This window comes from Nymphalis io, chromosome 15 (assembly GCF_905147045.1).
Source record: "Nymphalis io chromosome 15, ilAglIoxx1.1, whole genome shotgun sequence".
Taxonomy (NCBI): Eukaryota; Metazoa; Arthropoda; class Insecta; order Lepidoptera; family Nymphalidae; genus Nymphalis; species Nymphalis io.
The window spans coordinates 559012-578666 of NC_065902.1; the positions used below are offsets into that span (position 1 = coordinate 559012).

The 19655-nt window shown below is 35.8% G+C and overlaps 3 protein-coding genes across 8 annotated transcripts in view; 1 reads left to right on the plus strand and 2 right to left on the minus strand.

Annotated features, from left to right (window-relative positions):
- LOC126774040 (histone deacetylase 7) overlaps window positions 1–4119 on the minus strand; it is an 81182-nt gene extending 77063 nt beyond the window's left edge. For 4 of the 6 annotated variants that reach the window (XR_007669785.1, XM_050495343.1, XM_050495351.1 and 1 more), the window contains exons 1-2: window positions 3907–4118; window positions 3347–3401 (exon numbers count right to left, since the gene is read on the minus strand). Coding sequence is in view for 5 of the 6 variants with exons in the window: in XM_050495343.1 (XP_050351300.1) it covers window positions 3347–3383 (37 nt within the window). In the remaining variant the exon portion in view is untranslated. Of the gene's footprint in view, window positions 1–3346; window positions 3402–3906 lie in introns of all 6 variants that reach the window. The other 2 variants (XM_050495349.1, XM_050495348.1) reach the window with 1 other exon arrangement.
- A 2600-nt stretch (window positions 4120–6719) lies between these two features.
- Window positions 6720–8200, minus strand: LOC126774066 (transmembrane protein 222). Its single transcript, XM_050495410.1, has 4 exons — window positions 7905–8200; window positions 7543–7753; window positions 7268–7398; window positions 6720–7114 (listed from the first exon to the last, which is right to left on the minus strand). The coding sequence occupies exons 1-4, from the start codon at window positions 8036–8038 to the stop codon at window positions 7036–7038; spliced, it is 555 nt and encodes a 184-aa protein (XP_050351367.1). The 5' UTR covers window positions 8039–8200; the 3' UTR covers window positions 6720–7035.
- A 408-nt stretch (window positions 8201–8608) lies between these two features.
- Window positions 8609–19627, plus strand: LOC126774037 (structural maintenance of chromosomes protein 1A). The gene is made up of 25 exons (XM_050495334.1): window positions 8609–8813; window positions 8892–9012; window positions 9149–9252; window positions 9802–9946; window positions 10275–10443; window positions 11645–11857; window positions 12405–12544; window positions 12626–12734; window positions 12818–12976; window positions 13049–13530; window positions 13607–13781; window positions 13938–14060; window positions 14358–14489; window positions 14949–15014; window positions 15218–15351; window positions 15487–15608; window positions 15706–15887; window positions 15955–16077; window positions 16252–16361; window positions 16669–16813; window positions 17308–17412; window positions 18148–18222; window positions 18295–18473; window positions 18767–18944; window positions 19452–19627. Exons 1-25 carry the CDS (start codon window positions 8702–8704, stop codon window positions 19509–19511), a joined length of 3663 nt encoding a protein of 1220 aa, XP_050351291.1. The 5' UTR covers window positions 8609–8701; the 3' UTR covers window positions 19512–19627.
- The last annotated feature ends 28 nt before the right edge of the window (window positions 19628–19655 follow it).

Consider the following 19655-nt stretch of genomic DNA (forward strand, 5'->3'; position numbering starts at 1 on the left):
CAATCCAGGCAAGTAAGACTGACTTTGTTTGCTAAAATTATAGTTAACTAAAAGTAAGTAAGTAACAGCCTGTACATGTCCCACTGCTGGGCTAAGGCCTCCTCTCCCTTTTTGAGGAGAAGGTTTGGAGCTTATTCCACCACGCTGCTCCAATGCGGGTTTAAAAATTATAGTTGATCAACGATAAATGAAAATATCACGTATATACACGTCCGTAGGTATGAACATTCGTTTATCCGCAGTAACACATCGCGGTGCTTTAAGCTCCGTATAGTATTCATTTTACACATAACGTATATAAATGGATATAAAAACATATAAAAACGGATACTTTCTCTTTGTAAATTACTGGATAGTTAATCTTTTATTATATAATAACGTACTAATGTATAAATAGTCAAACTTTGTATCTACTGAATACGTACCAACTATGTACTTAAAATTCCGTTTGAATATTATAAAACTGAGCTATTATAATCATTATTATGTCTAACAAATAGTATTTCGGTCAAAATATGTGCTTTTTTTGCACAACTGACAGTCCAAAAAGTCCTGCTCTATTATTGCCTAAAAATAAAAAACGCGATTCACTCAACAACTCTTATTTATATGTATATTTAATTATTTATTTTCATTATAATTAGATTTCTGCATTGTGTTATGTTAAGCAATTGTTTTGCATCGATTAAATTTCTTTGTGTCTTCATCATCCGACATTAGCGAAATTATCTGCGTCACTAAAGCATAGATTCTCTACGGGGGCGATCCACCCCCCTGCGGGCGCAGGAGCCTTCCGTGAGGCGGTATCGGATCCAGAGTCAAACAAATAAGTTTATTATACATAAATTTTTAATATAACAATATTAAAAATAACTTTTAAAGTAGGTACCTGTTTTCGTGAATAAATATTTTATCTAGCTGTGTAAATTATCTTATTATTATCGTTTTAATAAAATAAAATAGCATTACTATTATATATATAAGAACGCGTGAATCTTAACCGATAATCGTGGGTTCAAACCCGGGCAAGCACCACTGAGTTTACCACCCGCTCATCAGATGTTCTACCGCAAAACAGCAGTACTTGGTATTGTTGTGTTCCGATTTGAAGAGTGAGTGAGCCAGTGTAATTACAGGCACAAGGGACATAACATCTTAGTTCCCAAGGTTGGTGGCGCATGTCTATGGGCGTTGGTGACCACATACCATCAGGTGGCCCATATGCTCGTCCGCCTTCCTATTCTATAAAATATACATATATGTATATTACTTTAATGTTTATCTCATTATTTATTATTGATTCTGTTCTTATTATGAAACTTTCTATAAACTCATTTTATTTGGTTGTTATATTTTATATTCATTCATTCTATATAAAATTTATTATTATTACGCGTTAAAATTTGTTCAACGGTCGATCACCGTAATGACGCAGGTTTCATAATACATATTCATATCATATGAATAAAGTATTCTAAAATGTACAGTTCTAACTTTAAGGAAGGCTGTATTGGACTTGCTTCCGAGAATTAAATAAATTTAAAAAAAGTATATATACATAGCTATATATATACATAGCATATAGCTTCTAAGCAAATTATTAAATACATGAATTAATTTAAAAGCAACTTGTTATAATACTTTTTATGCATTAAATGATTATGCGCGAGTCGACATTGTCAGATTGGAGGTTTAAAAAAAACTATATTACATTTATTTTACTTTTGGTCTCTGAAATTCTGCATTTAGGTATCATATGGAGACTACTTATTGAGTACCTTTTTATTTGAAAGATTCATTAACCCTTAAATTGGTACTCCTAGATTCTATGTGTATTTCAGAGTGAATTTCGGTTTTAAGTTGCATTTGGAGAAAACAATCGAAATACTTATTTATAATCAAAGGTTTCGAGAGCGGAAAAAAATCTGACTGTTGCACTTTTTCATAAGATCAAGTCGCGAGTGTCGCTATCTATGTCGTCGTAACATGAACCAGCGAGAAGAAGATAGCCAATCTAACAACATAACGAATCTCGCAGCACTTAACTGCGTTAATAATCTACATGTTTGTGTAAACACTGCGTCCTCTAAAACGGGCACAAACAATTTAAGTGTTAAATTTTACTGCGATGAAGTAAGTTATACCTACTTACGTTATTCCGATAACTCGAGTATTAGACAAAAGGTTACTACGTATTTAACGTCACGGAAGTAAAATCGGTTAATTATCTTTATTAACAACTTCCTCCGTAACAGCCTGTGAATGTCCCACTGCTGGGCTAAAGGCCTCCTCTCCCTTTTTTGAAGAGAAGGTTTGGAGCTTATTCCACAACGCTGCTCATGTGGCAGAATTTCAGTGAAATTAGACACATGCAGGTTTCCTCACGATGTTTTCCTTCAACGTAAAGCACGAGATGTATTATAATCACAAATTAAGCACATGAAAATTCATTGGTGCTTGCCCGGGTTTGAACCCACGATCATCGGTTAACATTCATGCGTTCTTACCACTGGGCCATCCCGGCTCAACGTCATTAGAAGATCAAATATAATAATAATAACTGCCGATATGGTTCTCCGGTTTACCCGGTGATTAGAAAGTGCGAATCTTTACAGAAGATTGCGGGTTCAAATCCGCAAAGCACATAGCACGCACGACTGAATTTTCACATTCTTCATTTGTGTCGAACATGCATGTGTCAAAAGAAAATATGTCACAAGTGAATCGAAAATATAATTGGTGGAATAAGCTCCAAGCCTATCCCAGCTGTGGGACATTTACTGGATGTTATTGTTTCCTTCATATTAACTTTAATGTTATCGGACTACATAAAGCTTAAAATGAAAGCAAATCTGAAGTTGATTACAAAATATTAATTCTCTATAAGCAATTATTTAAAATTAAACATAAAATGTGTTCTATTAGATTAACTATAATTTAATTACAAAATTATCTATTAAATTCTCTTCGATTTCATTGAAGTTGATAATTTAAAGTTAATCAAACTGTAAACAATATTAGATAGGTACTTTTATTTCACTTCAGTTCTAATTTATGGTAAAATTTAACAACTGAATTTTAATACTGGTCCACTGCTGTGCCGGTGACAAGCCAATCTAATATACAAATCTCATAATTTTTTCAATTTTTCTGATAATTAAATTTAAAGTTTCAATAGAAATAAGTTGGTTATTTCTATTAATTGAAGTCATTGTGAAATTATTTTGTTTTATGGTAAGATTGATAAATATTAGAAAATACAAATGTTAGTAATATTTTATTTTGTTTTTAATCTTTTCTGTATGAACCATTTTTTCGTATATATATTATAATTATTATTACTTACCTTCAAGTGATGATGGCTGTTCGCGGTCATCGGCCATGTCTCACAGGACACTTTTCTGAAACATAAAGAGAGCTGTCAGACATTTTACAAATAAAAGGTTAAATAGAGTCAGTATATATTTTAACAACATTAATTTTATAAGATTGTTTTTTTACAGAATATAAATATAATATATAATGACTTAAGTTTGCAAGTTGAGTTACATATTTTGATAATAAACTAATATAATTTTAAATTCAATGTAAATATTTTTTTCTAATAATACATTCTAAAAAATCCAATGAATTTATAAATATAATTAACATTGTAATATGTAAATAAACTAATTTAAGCTGGAATTACACGTATTATTATTCCAGAGTGGAAAGAAACAGTGCGAAGGTCAACATTGTGTTTTGATAGAAATAACATTCTTGTTTTTGGAAAAGCGGGAAATCGTGATAGATATAAAAGTCAATATATGACAATCAACTACGATTGTAATTGTAAAATATGTAAAAGTAATATTCATTTAAATATTTAATTTTACTCATATAATTATTAGTAAAATGAATAATAACCCGTTCCGAAGCAGCTGAAGTTCCTAGAACTTGAGACAAGTTTGACAACAAACGACACAGAACTAAAGTATTCCCCACAAAAACAGCAACATTATTCTATATTTAAGATATTAACACATCACACATCAATTAATGAATATTTAAAGCAATTTTCTTTCAAAACAACTTGAAAGTTGAAATTGTGTTTTGACCAAGTTTTTGACGTCTACTTATGTCGAAAAATTCGTTTTCTACTCTTGGTACACACAATGCTCTGCAATGACCCATTTCTTTAATTTCTGATTGGCTTTTAAATTCCAACTTGAATCTTGTTTATAATGCACCAATTAAAATTACGGAGATAATTAATAGAAACAAACATAAAAAAGTGACTTTTAATAATGAAAAATATAAGTAATTAAAATTATCTTTTAATTCTTCTTCCGAAATTTGTACTTAACTTAAATTATTAAGATGTATATAGAATAAATTAAAATAGACTAAGTAATATAAGCGTTATTTGATTCGGTTAAATCCTATTTAATATTATTATCTTTTTGCATATTATTTTAATATACATGCTCTGCCATCTTATTACATTGTCAATTGGTATGAGTCAAGAGCAATGAGAATTAAAAATATTCAAAAGTTTGACATTAAATTTAGAGACTTGACGTATACTTAATGACTTAAAGCGAATTGACATTTTGTGTCATGAACAATACCATTTGTGATGTGAGATTATGAGTAATTTCAATCAAATCTAAAATTAAACGATAATAAAACATACTTCAAGATGTTTTCGGCGCTTTTTGGTAAACGCAGATCTTCTCCTGTAGAAGATGAGACGCCACCTATACCTGGTCCAAAGTCTGACGACGGATTTGTAATTGTCGACACATCGTCGCCCCGAGGTGGTGGTGGTTTATATCCTAGCGTGAGTGGAATTCCTTATCCTCAGCGACCTGCGCCATCACCACCGGTGAGAGTGAAGCCAAATGTAGACCAAGGTTTCCATTATTTACAAGGTGTACCTTTCTCATTGTCTCGCGAGTTACAAATGTCGACAAATAAGGATACATTTGCAACGGAAATTGGTGACCTGTTGGCTTTTTTAACAAATAGAATGAATATGAAAAATTTTGATTACGACTTTACTGCAGAAAAAAGTGTGCTTAAAGAATGTTAGTTTAAATGTCCACTTGAACAATTAGTTTCAATAATGAAAATGTATAATTCCGGATCTATTTATCTGAAAGTGATTATCGTATATTATAAGGTATTGTATAATTAATTTTATATGCAAAGGGAAATTTAATAAATAATAGAACTTACAAGGAGAATGGAATTTATTATGGAAAAATCTAAAATACATTAATCATATAAATATTTATTTTTAATGAAAAAGTATCTATGATATGTTTTAATTTTGTGTTAGGCATTTAATGTTACAAGATTTGCAAATAATGTGCCATTTTACAATAATATCTTTGGACAGTATCACATCGACTAAACTAAAAACAGTTGTTTTGTAAGTAGTCATTAGAATATATTATTATTGTTACAACTATTTAACTTCTTAAATATAGCATTACAATGATAATAAAAAAGGAGTATTGTACAAAAAATGAGGATATATTTATAAATATTTACAAAATTTCTAAATACTGTAAGGAATATTGTGATTTCATGAATAAAATTTTAGTTGGTACAATTTTACGTAAATTTCAAATGCCTGTGTATTATCACATATATTATAGAATTAACACAATTATTTACTTATATAATGATCTTAAAACCTTATATAAAATTTATTTATATTATATGCATTCACACACGGTTACCTGATTGGAGTAAACATTTGTACATTTGTTGTTGGCATTTGCAGTTTCTGGTCTCGGTGAAAAAAATGTTTACAAAAATATATAGAGTATTTGAATAAATATATGAAATAGTATATTGAACCTAATAGCAAATATAGATGATTTTGTAATTCTCAATGTGTTTGTGATAAAATTTAAAATCATGTTGGAGTCTCGTTAATGTTGCTTGACATCGAGTACTATTATAACAGCTGCTTTCTCTTCTATATCATATATTTCTATGCAAATTTTAAGGTAGTTTTATTCAAAAATTAAATTACAGATTAAATAAATGTGTTGCTACACCTTATACAGATAATTCTGTATACTTGTGCATTCTAAGAGGAAGGCAGCACAATTTCAAGAATTGCCCAACTAGAAAAAAAAGTTTATTTAAAATAAAGTAACTGCGAATGTAGGCAACCTTGCATGGTTTAAATAATGTTTATTATAATTTAGCTTTGTTATTATTTATATTTTCAAAAGCTTTGAAAATATATATATATATATATATATATATATATATATATATATATATATACATATATATACACATATATATATATATATATATATATGTGTGCTGTCAACATTTCATTTTCTTCTAATGGTGTATTGTTTTATCTGTTTTAAGAATAATTTTAAATTATAATTTGGTACAATCAACATATTGAATTGTGTTTATTATGTCTAAAATCTTGTTTTCTAGATGCTGTCTCATTTACTAAATAGTTTTGTAAGTGAATTTTAATAATTATACATTGTATCCATTGCTATTGATAAAAAAAAAAAATTAAACGAGATTTTTTTTTTTATTTCTGTAACATAAAATAAACTATAAATTAAAATGTCTTTTAATTATATTTTTACCTTGCAGATCCCTCACTTGATACAAAAATAACATTTACAACAACCTAATTAATCTACCTTAAATAGAAAATTAAATACCACTAAATAGATTTACAATTGCATTAATAGACAGATATATATAATCTATGATAAAAGGCAAGTAAGTATACAGTATTAAAAAAATTACTTTTACTCATTAAAAAAATTAACCATATTAAAAGTGTGCAATTTATGTACTAGCAGACAAATAAAAATAGCACATTTATTTTATTAATTTAACTGAAAATTCATAAATATAATATTGTACATATAGTTTTAGAGAAATTCATAAAAATTTAAAGAAAATACATATATTTTTTATATAAAAAGTAGAAACATGATAACCATGACAGTATTATGATAGAAGAGCTGTAACTTTCATTATTTTACATTAAAAAGTTTATATTATTGCAGCCAGACCACATATGAAAGCAACAATAATGAAAAACGGCAACCATGTCTTCATAAATGCACCAAAGCTGAAAAAAAAAACAATCCAATAAATAACTTCTGAAACAGAAAACAACAAAAATACTTTTGTTTTATAAATATTCATAATTTCTTTATAAAACAAAATAACATAATATTACAACTAGGTATTAAATTAATAGGCTCACTCAAATATTACCTACCTTACATATTTTGAGTATGGTATCATGTAGAGGGCGAGTTTAACCATGTTCCAGTTCTTATAACCATTGTAGTTCATAATATTTAGCGCGGTAGCTACATGTGAGTGACAGTTATCATAGAATATTATATGCTGAAAAATAAATTAACAATTATTGTTCAAAAGCTCAATATATATGGCTCAGTTATTATAAATATACAGGACAGTTTCCTAATTATTTCAGTAAACTTATACTGTATACTTAGTAATTAGTTGAGTATAGTTGATAAACACTACCATTCTTTTTTTGTATATATCTGATGATTCTGCAACTGCCGCATCCCAGCCAGCCTGTCCATTATTTGCTCTCTGTGGAGATAACTGCCAGTACTTCGTGGGGTTCCCAAAAGCCATAAGATCTTCTGACACAAAGTATGGACCAGCAAAGTCTCGTATCACTCCATTTGACATGCAAATGCCCATGTGTCCAAGAAAGGGAAATATCCATCTGTATCAGAAAAGAAAAAACAATATTATAAGCCGGTTCTTAAATGTATTCATTACCTTCAAAGTCATTTCTTTACATGTAAAATAATGTTTACAAGTTTTAGTACAATAATAAATATGCTTAAATTAAATTAATCAATTATAGAACCTACGTTAAAACTGGTATAGGTGTCCAAACAATGCAGTAAGGGTATCGAGCTCGGGCATGATCAATGGGATCCATAAGAACTGCTTGCTCACGATCACTCAAGTCTATAGGACTACCAGGACTTTGATCACAGTTCATTGTAATTAAAAAAATTAAACAATTGAAAAATCCATAGTTTCAACTCAATAATTAGTTTTTGATTAAGCAATATTCGGTACAAATGATTATTTCAGTGCGAGTACATTATTAAGTTAGAGAGTAATAAATCAATTCGAATATTTCAATAGCTTCACGTCAATGTTTTTTAGAATGACAATTGTGAATTGACAAATTGATAATTCATAGATAAGTAATAATGTTCTGTGATTTGTTAATTTCATTTTCAACTAGGAAAATTAGGTAATTTAAGATGAAATAATTATACGAGTTTATCGATAGTCCATTTCTTAGGTATTTAATATATTATTAAGTAGCATAATGTGTGATAAAGCTAGCATTGAGTTCATTCATTTTTTCTTGAGAAAATTCCTCTTTCTCAAGAAAAAATTATAGTGCTATTATTAATCATACACAATGAGATTTTTTACTTTTGATAACAACTAATGTCAGAGTATTGCAACAAAATATTATTATATATAGTTAAGCGTTGGCAGCCCTGCATAATTTGTCAACCGTAAATTAAAAGTTTACTACTGTCAGTTGTCGTTGTTGATTATTGTTGACGAAAAATGTTTGGCGCCAAGGCGCCCTAAAATTGCCGTAGAATTGTTGTATTTCATATAAATTGTTATAAATTACAAAATGCCTGCGTTTTTAAAGTACATAGATATGGAAAACTTCAAGTCCTATCGGGGGCATCACCGCATAGGGCCTCTGAAGTCTTTCACCGCCGTCGTGGGTCCAAATGGATCAGGTAATATTAACTAAGTTTAATTTTTTTTTCTACAATCACTTAAAATAGTTAATATGTCAATTTGGTTCAATCTTTTAGGTAAATCTAATTTTATGGATGCCGTAAGTTTTGTAATGGGTGAAAAAACTTCTCTTCTTCGTGTAAAGCGCCTTAGTGATTTAATTCATGGTGCCTCAATCAACAAGCCTGTGTCAAGAAGGTAAATATTCCAGTTTTACACTTCTTCCTATTCAATAGGCTCAGTTTGTTAAAATTTTCATCCATTGCATACAGTTGTAGATTTTGCATTCAATTACAACAGCTAAAGGAAATTTACAATATTAATGTTGTTTCAGCGCGTCTGTGACTGCAACGTTTATATTAGAGGATATGACAGAGAAGCACTTTCAGAGATCTGTGATAGGGCAATCGTCTGACCATAAGATTGATGGACAGGCAAGTTGTTTCAAATTCAGTAACTCTATATATATACCGTTTTACAACAAATCCTTGAAAATGCGCAAAATGTAAGACAGTGTGAAAAAGTTATTATAGTATTAGTCATATATAGATAACATACTTTTGAAAACAAAATGTTTTTGTTTATGATTTGTTAAAGATTATAAAACAAAATTGATTAAGTTTCTTAGGTTGGTTCCTATAACAAAATATGATTCTGTGGATTAAACTTTTTACAGTATATCTTCTTAACAAGTAATTAATTTTTTTTATAGCATATAATGAAATATTTGTTAATCTCTGTCTTAATAAATAGTAAATTTAAAGGTTAATGTACTAGTAATTTAAGAGTAAGTACTTATTTGTTTAGTTTTACTTCTGCCTATCTAGAGACATATATCCTTTTTTTTAATAATAATAATAAATCACTTTATTGCACACTCAAATGAAGAAAAAAAAAAGAAAAAAATGAAAGAAAAAAAAAACATATTTCTAATTATATATTATGAATATCATCATCAATATAGTGTATTTTCTATTCTACAGTCAGTGTCGGTTAGCCAATATTTATCAGAACTGGAAAAGCTTGGCATCAATGTGAAAGCAAAGAACTTCCTTGTTTTCCAAGGGGCTGTGGAAAGTATCGCAATGAAAAACCCCAAGGAAAGGACTGCTCTTTTTGAGGAGATAAGTGGGTTAGTGAGGAAACATACTAAGCTTCTATCGATTTTTGAAATGTGACATGTTAATATAAGACAGTTATAATCTAAAAACTTTAACAACATCTAAAAGCTTTTTTGATTACCACTAGTGCTGTGTAACACTAGGACTATGAATTTTATTAATATCCAAACATGGGTGTTTATTGCATATATTACTTATGAATGAAACCCATAAATTAAATTTTTTAGTCACTGTATGTGAATAAAAATGTAATTGACGCAAGTGCATGTATCGTGAATATTTCTATGATATATGATATATGCAAGGCTTTTCTTTAACTTTCTATCTTATTGTGTCAAGTTCTGGAGTTTTAAAAGAGCAATATGAAGCCTGCCGCGCTGAAGTGAATCGTGCTGATGAGGAGGCTCAATTTTCTTACCAAAAGAAGAAGGGTGTAGCTGCAGAAAGGAAGGAAGCCAAGTTTGAAAAGGAGGAGGCTGAGAAGTACACAAGACTGAAAGAAGAATTGGTATGACTTTACTTGCTTTTTTTTAAATTTGTTATAGGAAGTTTGTCTGCCAAGCTAAAACCCACATGATTATAATTGTCACCTTTACCTAATAACACTGCTACTGTTTTACACCAATTGAAGGACAGAATACCTAATAATACATATTGCATGTCAATGTCAATAAAGTTCCAGCCATAGGATTTAAGACATTACGTCCATAGTGCCTGCAATGTTACTGCTCCACTCACTGATCACACCGTTATGTTAAGTATTGATGATTAGCAGATGAATAATTAATGGGTAGGCAAAGTCCTACCACCTAGTGATTTAAAATCTATTATTGTCACCAAGAGGCATAATGCGGATACCAAACCAGACTAGTAGTCTGCCCATTAAATATGCATCTTTCGATAAGCAATATAATTTAAATGCCATGTAAAGGTCTCAATTTGTTGATAACAATATCCTTAAGTATGATACTGTTTGAATTATATATATGGTTTTGTAAAATGGTATGGATGCAAGTAAATTGAATATAAAAGTATTTTCTGTAACTAAATATGGTTCACACCAAGACTTGTTGGGTTTTGAAACATTGGGTTCATGGTCGTCCGGTACAAAAAAAATCATAAAAGATATTTCTAAGAAACTGGTCCACACTTCTGGTGACCCAAGAGCTGGCTCTTATTTAGCCCAAAGGTTGAGTCTAGCGGTGCAGAGAGGCAATAGTGCCAGCGTCTTGGGTACAATGCCACAGGACAATCTTTTAGACAGCGTGTTTCTGCTTTAAATTTGTATTTTGTTCTTTTTATTTTAATTTTGTATGTTATAAAAATACAAAATTACATACCAAGATATAACTGTACCATACTCAACATTCGGGTTTTAAGTCATAATTATAAAGAACATTTTCAACTTATATTTATATTTATATTGGTCAATATTCAATAAAATAATATTAACTAAAATTGACTCGGTTTCTTTGAGGAACAGTCAAGCTTATTAAGCTGATCATTTTTGAAATTGATTTAAATCCCAACATAATCAAATCAATTTTTTTTTTTATTCGTCAAGCCCTGCCACTAATGCTGTCAAAAAATGTAATATAATGTCAATATAATTTAGTATTTATATTATATTTTATAGTAATTTTTTATATTAAAAATGACTTACTCACATACTACATTTATGAAAACTTTTTTGGTTGTTTTATTTTCAGCAACAACAAAAAGTAGAACTACAATTGTTTCATTTGTACCACAATGAGAAAGACATCCAATCAGCTGAAGAAGAGTTGCAACATAAGCAGGCAGAGCTGGCCAAGGTGGAGAAGAAACGGCAGAAGGCTGAGGAGGCACTCAAGGAGAAAAAGAAAGAATCTGGAACTATACAGCGTGAGCTTGCTAAGATAGAACAAGATATACGAGAAGTGGTAAGTTCTCTGTAATTGCAGACATGGGCCATGTGCCTCTGGATATTTATTGTGGCAAATTGTATAGGGTTTATACTACAAGGTTTTTCTGTTAATGCTAAAACTCCTGTGCCTCTGAATGCAAATGTATATATTTTTTAAATAGCAGATATATGGCAGATCGGTAGATATTACCCATCTCTTATACTGCAAATTTCACTAAGCTTGGGAACTACGATGTTATGTCCATTGTGTCTGTCGTTACACTGGCTTACTCACTCAATAAATGGGATCACAACAATACCAAGTACTGCTGTTCGACGATAGAATATGTGATGAGCTTGTGGTACCTATACAGCCTGCCTTGCCCTACCGCCAAGTATATCAATTGAGATAAGCTTATGATTAACTTTACACTAGTAGCTATATATGGCCATTGAGCTCAAAACAAAAGAATATCAATAATTACTAGCGAATTATGAAAAATATTGTGTTGTGTGCACTTTTATCATGTAGAAAATCATAATACTGTAAATGTTTAAAAACAAACTGTATGTGATGTACACAGGAAGCGGAGGTTTCAAAGAAGCGTCCGACGTTCATCAAGGCTAAGGAGCGCGTGACGCACACGCAGAAGAAGCTCGAGAGCGCCGTTAAGACCCTGGAGCAGGCCCGGAAGGCGCACGAGGCGCACCAGGCGGACATCAGGTCAGCTGTTTGACGATCGCTTTCGCTTAGTTTTGTTTAATAACAAGGGTATATAATTGTAATAATCATATATGTGTGCAGCAAGCTGGAGGAGGAGCTGCGGCTGATAGAGGAGCAGAAGGCGACTTGGGAGGCCTCCATACTCGGCACCAGCGCCTCGCGGGCTGACGTGCATCTGGAGGAAGCGCAGGTCTCCGACGCTTCGCTACTGCTACGTATCTACATATATTTGTTACAAATTGACTGCTCTATGTATACATAATCGACTTCCAGATTCGAGAATACGAGGAGCTGAAGATGGAGGCGTCCCGCCAGGCGGCGCGCTACCTGCAGGAGCTGGACTCCGTCAACCGAGAGCAGAAGGCGGACCAGGACCGGCTGGACAACGAGATGCGGCGCAAGGGGGAGGTCGAGAACAAACATCGACAGAAGGTCTGCAAAAGAAACGCCTAAAGAACGAACTCGACTGCCGGTGCGCATCGACTAAACGAACGACCGTTCCAGGGGCACGAGCGGACCGAGGCGACGAAGCGCGTGGAGAAGCTGAACGAGCACATCAAGAGCTCGGAGCAGGCGCTGGAGGAGCAGCGCCGCCTGCGCGCCGAGCTGCAGGCCGACGTGGGCTCGTGCCGCGGCCGCGCCACGGCGCTGCAGGCCGCGCTGGAGGACGTGGCGGCGCAGCTGGGCGACGCGCGCGTGGACAAGCACGAGGAGGCGCGCCGCCGCAAGAAGCAGGAGATCGTCGAGAGCTTCAAGCGGGAGGTGCCCGGCGTGTACGACCGCATGATCAACATGTGCCAGCCCACGCACAAGCGCTACAACGTGGCCATCACCAAGGTGCTCGGCAAGTACATGGAGGCCATCGTCGTCGACACCGAGAAGACGGCGCGCCGCTGCATCCAGGTGCTCAAGGAGCGCATGCTGGAGCCCGAGACCTTCCTGCCGCTCGACTACATCCAGGCCAAGCCGCTGCGGGAGAGGCTGAGGTGCGGTGGCCAGTTCCGACGTTCGAGGTAGCTTATCGTCGTAGCTTCGCACTCAGGAGGTCTCGCTGGTCCACAGGGATATTAAGGAGCCCAAGAACGTGAAGCTGCTGTTCGACGTGCTGCGGTTCGAGCCGGCAGCCATACACCGCGCGGTGCTGTTCGTCACCAACAACGCGCTGGTCTGCGAGACCCCCGAGGACGCCTCGCGAGTGGCCTACGACCTCGATCGCACCAAGAACAGTAGATACGACGTCAGTCACTACATCATTCCACATTGATCTTACAACATTCCCTACAAAAGACTAAAATTTACATAAGAAAATCTTTTAAGACCATATAATATAATCGAACGAAATAGTTTTGAACTTATTCAGTAAACTTTTTTTAAAACATTGATGCCCCGACAGGCCCTAGCTCTGGACGGCACGTTCTACCAGAAGTCGGGCATCATCTCCGGCGGTTCGCTGGACCTCGCACGTAAAGCCAAGCGCTGGGACGAGAAGCACCTCTCACAGCTGAAAGCCAAGAAGGTCAGTCTTGTTGCTATATAGTATCTACTAATGTAAATGCGACCGTATATATTGTGGTTTGTCCTTTTTTTAGACATTGGAGCTGCTTCAGCTGTTAGTTCCTACTAAATTAAATTTGTCATATACATTACAGTTATTAATTAATTTTATTTTCTATAAATTACAATAAACCAATGTTCTAGGCTAATAGCGAATAATATTATTATTAGTTTTAAACCATGAAGAGAGGTATGCATAACTCGTGTACTCTGAGGGATTTATGTGCAAATAATTAAATATTACAATTCATGTAAACAGGAGAAACTGACGGAGGAGCTGCGCGAGTCCATGAAGAAGTCCCGCAAGGAGTCCGAGCTGACGACGGTGGACTCGCAGATACGCGGCCTCGAGTCCAGGCTCAAGTACGCGCTCACCGACCGAGACGCCACGGTACGCAGCGACACGCCGCTTGCTAGCTGATAACTTTCCTTATATTTTTTATATATTTTGATTGTCACATTTTTCAGTCATTTAAATCAAAGCTTTCGCAAATACTTCATTTGTTCCTAAATATTTGATTTTTATATAATAGCTATATTTTTGATTTACAATATAAGTAATATTATATATATAAAATATTGTTAATAAAACCAACACCAACATATTATAACAAATTAATCTTATAACATTAATAAATAATGATTATTTTACTGTTATATATTATAAGTCGTATTTATTATACTGTTATTATTAAATTATTTCCGGTTTCACTTATGATGATTAATATGCGGGCGTCGTGACGTCAGTCCGCACCGACCTTGGCTAGACAGGGACGTCAAACGATACACGACAATAAGGACGTCATATAAGTGAAACGGAAACTAAACTTAATTTATAAATATGTTCCAGTTAAAACAAATAAGCACTCTCGACGCGGAGCTCGCGGAGCTGGAGCGTAAGATTGAGATGTTTGGGGTGAGTTGTTCGTGATTCCTTCTACATTCGTTCATCAGTCGTTCTTCATATTGTTATTAAATGGATAATTAATACGTACAAAGAAAAGATATCCTTACAACATCATTAATAAAGTAATACTTTAAGAGAGATTGGCAGATCACTGAACGCAATATTTTAATAATATCAATAAACTCTAACTGTGTACTCCGGTATAATTACAGCCTCAAGTCGAGGAGATCGAGCGCACGATCTGCGCGCGCGACGCCAAGATACAGGAGATCAAGGAGAACATGAACAACGTCGAGGACGTCGTCTTCCGCGGGTTCTGCCGGGACATCGGCGTCGCCAACATACGGTAACGTCCGCTCCCGTCTTATCTCCTTGAAGCTGATAACGAGACGAATCGACTGAAGAATGTCAATTATTTTTTGTTTTCTTTCAAATGGTCTGAAAAATATAAACTCTAACGCCAGTGCTATTTCGTTTGCAGACAGTACGAGGAGCGCGAGCTGCGCGCGCAGCAGGAGCGCGCCAAGCGGCGCATGGAGTTCGAGGCGCAGATAGACCGCATCGCCTCCAACTTGGAGTTCGAGCGCTCGCGGGACACGCAGAGTGAGCACTATACCCCCCCCTACCCTCCACGGGGGCCGTCCCAAGCGCGCCGCCCCAAGCGCGCCGCACACGGCACCCACCGCGCCTTGCGTTGCAGAGAACGTGACGCGCTGGGAGCGCACGGCGCAGGACGGCGAGGACGAGCTGGAGGCCAGCCGCCAGGCCGAGGCCAAGCAGCGCCAGGAGATCGACCGCGAGCTGCGCCGCGCCGACGCGCTCAAGGCCGACCGCACGGCCGCGCGCGCGCAGCAGGAGCGCGCCGACGACGCCGTGGCAGCCGTGAGCGCGCAGCCCGCCCCGCCGCCGCCCGCCGCGCCGCCGGCACTGTAGCGCCCTCTGTCCGCAGGCCCGCAAGGAGGTGGCGGCCGTGCAGAAGGACATCGCCAGCGTGCAGAAGCAGATCGCGAGCATCGAGGCGCGCATCGAGAGCCGCCGCAGCGAGCGCCACAACATCCTGCGCCAGTGCAAGGTGACCGCGCCGACCCATATCTGTTTGGAAACGAGTAGCTTCCTTGTCTTGTAGAAAATCTCAGTTTTGACTATGATCTCGTTTGGTTTGCTATTTTTTGTACCCAACATGTTCATTTTCTTGCAAACTAATATTTAAAACATGTGTATGTCGTCTCATATCATTCGTATTCAGATCGACGACATAATGATCCCGCTGCTGGAGGGAAGCCTGGATGACACGGCGGAGGGCGAGTCGGAGCAGTCCAGTGCCTCCAGCGCGCAACTGCACCTCCGAGACTCCAGGTTACTCTCGATCCTTCTATGCCATCATTATGCTATTTGTAACGGAACTCTGTATGTCTGGAATAATATATACACCACTTTTTTCGCCAATATATACACACTGATTATAGAAACCCATTTTAGAGATTTTTTAATTTAATTAAAAATGCAAACAGAAATTTTACTATTTGTTCGATCAAATTTTAAGCAAGCATATTAAAATCTTATCATATATTTACAGATTTTTTACATCTGTTTACCAAATATGATTTATCAGAATCGGTTCAGTATTAGTATTGAACCAATAGTAACAGTTTTTCGTGGTCAGATTGCGTGTGGACTACCGCTCGCTGGGCGAAGCGCTGCGAGAGCTGGAGGAGCCGGACGAGATCAAGCGGAAGGCGGACAAGCTGCAGAAGAGCATCAACTCACTGCAGAACACAGTCGACAAGATACAGGCGCCCAACATGAGGGTACGGTCCTTCATTTTCTTCACTTAAATAAGTTAATAGCAGCTCGTAAATGTCCCGCTTCGTGGCAATTATCCTACCCCTCTAAAGGATTTTTTCCTCTCTTCAAGATTTTATTCCATTAGATTGAATTCCTCAAGATGTATTCTATTCAGCGCCGACTTCGGGATGAATTAGAAATACCAATTAAACTCAGTTGTGCTGGACTGGATCATCTCGAGTATCAAATGTAGACTTTTTGTTACTAAATAATTATAACAAGACCAACACATGGACAGCCTTATGACGTGTAGTCATTAGTGCCAATCGAGCCCAATTTTAAGGATTTCTTAACAACGAGAACTAAGATGCAATTGTCCTGTGTCTTTAATTACACTGGCTCACTAAAACATACAAACTGCAATATAGAATACAGTTTAACGATAAAATAATTGTTGGGACGAGTTATCATTATGTGACAAATAAAAAAATATTAATTTCAATAATTATAATTTCAGGCTATGCAAAAGTTGAATGAGGTGCGTGAGAAGGTGAACGCAACGAATGAAGCTTTCGTCGCGGCGAGGAAGCGGGCGCATAAGGCGAAGCTAGCATTCGAAAAGGTATTATGATGATATTATTTAAATATTTAATAATATTTCTCATAAAGTTGTATACTTTATTTAAGTTCTGAATTGGTTGCAGTATAAGTCAATGATTGTATAATTTATTTATACTATACACCCTGGTTTCGCACCGGTTACATTGAACACACATTATTTTTATATTATTGTTTTATTATGTATTTGTGTTTATGACTTATTAGTATATTTAAATACATCTTACATTTACTTATTTATTGTGTTCAGACATAATTTAAAATTGGTCATCAACCGAAGGTTGCCTGAAAGATGCTGCTTTAGCAATGAGGTACTCTGTTATATCTGATGCAACTTTATATATTCAGATAATTTATATAATACATATGTATGTTCTAGATGCCGAGAATGCCTAGTGGTTAGAACGCGTGAATCTTAACCGATGATCGTGGGTTGAAACCCGGGCAAGCACCACTGAATTTTCATGTGCTTAATTTGTGTTTATAATTCATCTCGTGCTTGACGGTGAAGGAAAACATCGCGAGGAAACCTGCATGTGTCTAATTTCATTGAAATTCTGGCACATGTGTATTCTACCAAATCGCATTGGAGCAGCGTGGTGGAATAAGCTCCAAACCTTCTCCTCAAAAGGGAGAGGAGGCCTTAGCCCAGCACTGGGACATTAACAGGCTGTTACTGTATATGTATGTTCACAAAATTCTCTTATAAAAAATCTCTTATATCTTCGGAATGTTTTAGGTGAAGAAAGAACGTCACGACAAGTTTATGATGTGCTTCGAGCACGTCGCTAATGAAATCGATGCCATTTACAAGGTACTTAACGTAAAATAAAAACAAATATGCCATTATATTATTATATGCTTTAATTGTGCAACCGGTCGCCAGGCGCTCGCGATGAACCAGTCCGCGCAGGCGTTCCTGGGCCCCGAGAACCCCGAGGAGCCGTACCTGGATGGCGTCAACTACAACTGCGTGGCGCCCGGCAAGCGCTTCCAGCCCATGTCCAACCTCTCCGGGGGGGAGAAGACCGTGGCCGCGCTCGCGCTGCTCTTCGCGATACACAGGTATATCTACCGAAGTCTTGCCCTATTACTGCTACGAATGCTACGCTCTTTACTGCCAACGACAATTTAAAGCGTGATCACGTTTTCTATCCAAACGCCAGCGCGCGTTTTATATAATATCAAATATTAAAAATATGTGAATTTAAAATTTGAATATCGACAACTGACGAACTATTGACACAAAAACAAATAATTGTTTGTGGCATCCTGATCAACGCCCGGTGTGTTCAAGAAATTGTAGCAAGACTGGATACGGCGCTAGTTATTTAGATATTTATAAATTTGTGATGCAGTTTCCAACCGGCGCCGTTCTTCCTATTGGACGAGATTGACGCGGCGCTGGACAACACCAACATCGGCAAGGTCGCGTCTTTCATCCGTTCCAAGAAGGGCTCGCTGCAGACAATCGTCATCTCGCTCAAGGAGGAGTTCTACGGATGCGCGGACGCGCTCGTGGGCATCTGCTCGGAGGTACGGGCTGTGTTATACGCTAAGATTATTATTATTACAACTGCAACCGTAATGATATAAGATAGATAAGAACCAAGTTTTATTTAATTGATTGATTTAAAGACTTGTTATTATCAAAAACGAATAATAGTACGTATTCTAAAAACGATAACTTGATAACTACTACTACTGGTGGTAGAGCTTTGTGCAAGCTCGTCTGGGTAGGTACCACCCACTCATCAGATATTCTACCGCAAAACAGCAGTACTTGGCATTGTTGTGTTCCGATTTGAAGGGTGAGTGAGCCAGTGTAATTACAGGCAGAAGGGACATAACATCTTAGTTTACAAGGTTGGTGGCGCATAAGTGATGTAAGCGATGGTTAACATTTCTTACAACGCCAATGTCTATGGGCGTTGGTGACCACTTACCATCAGGTGGCCCATATGCTCGTCCGCCTTCCTATTCTATATAAAAAAAAAAACTAAGTATCACAATTATGTAATTGATGTTTTCTTTTGCTTCCAGCCGGCCGACTGCCTCGTTAGTGACGTCATCACGCTCAGCCTTGAAAACTATAATGACTAGATTTAAATTTCGTTATTCCATAGTTCTAAGTTATTGTATTATGACATTACTCGGTCGTTATCTCTTCATGTATAATGTTCATTGAAAATAATGACAACAATAAAATGCAAATTAGAAAACACCTGTTTAGTTTTCTTTGTGAAA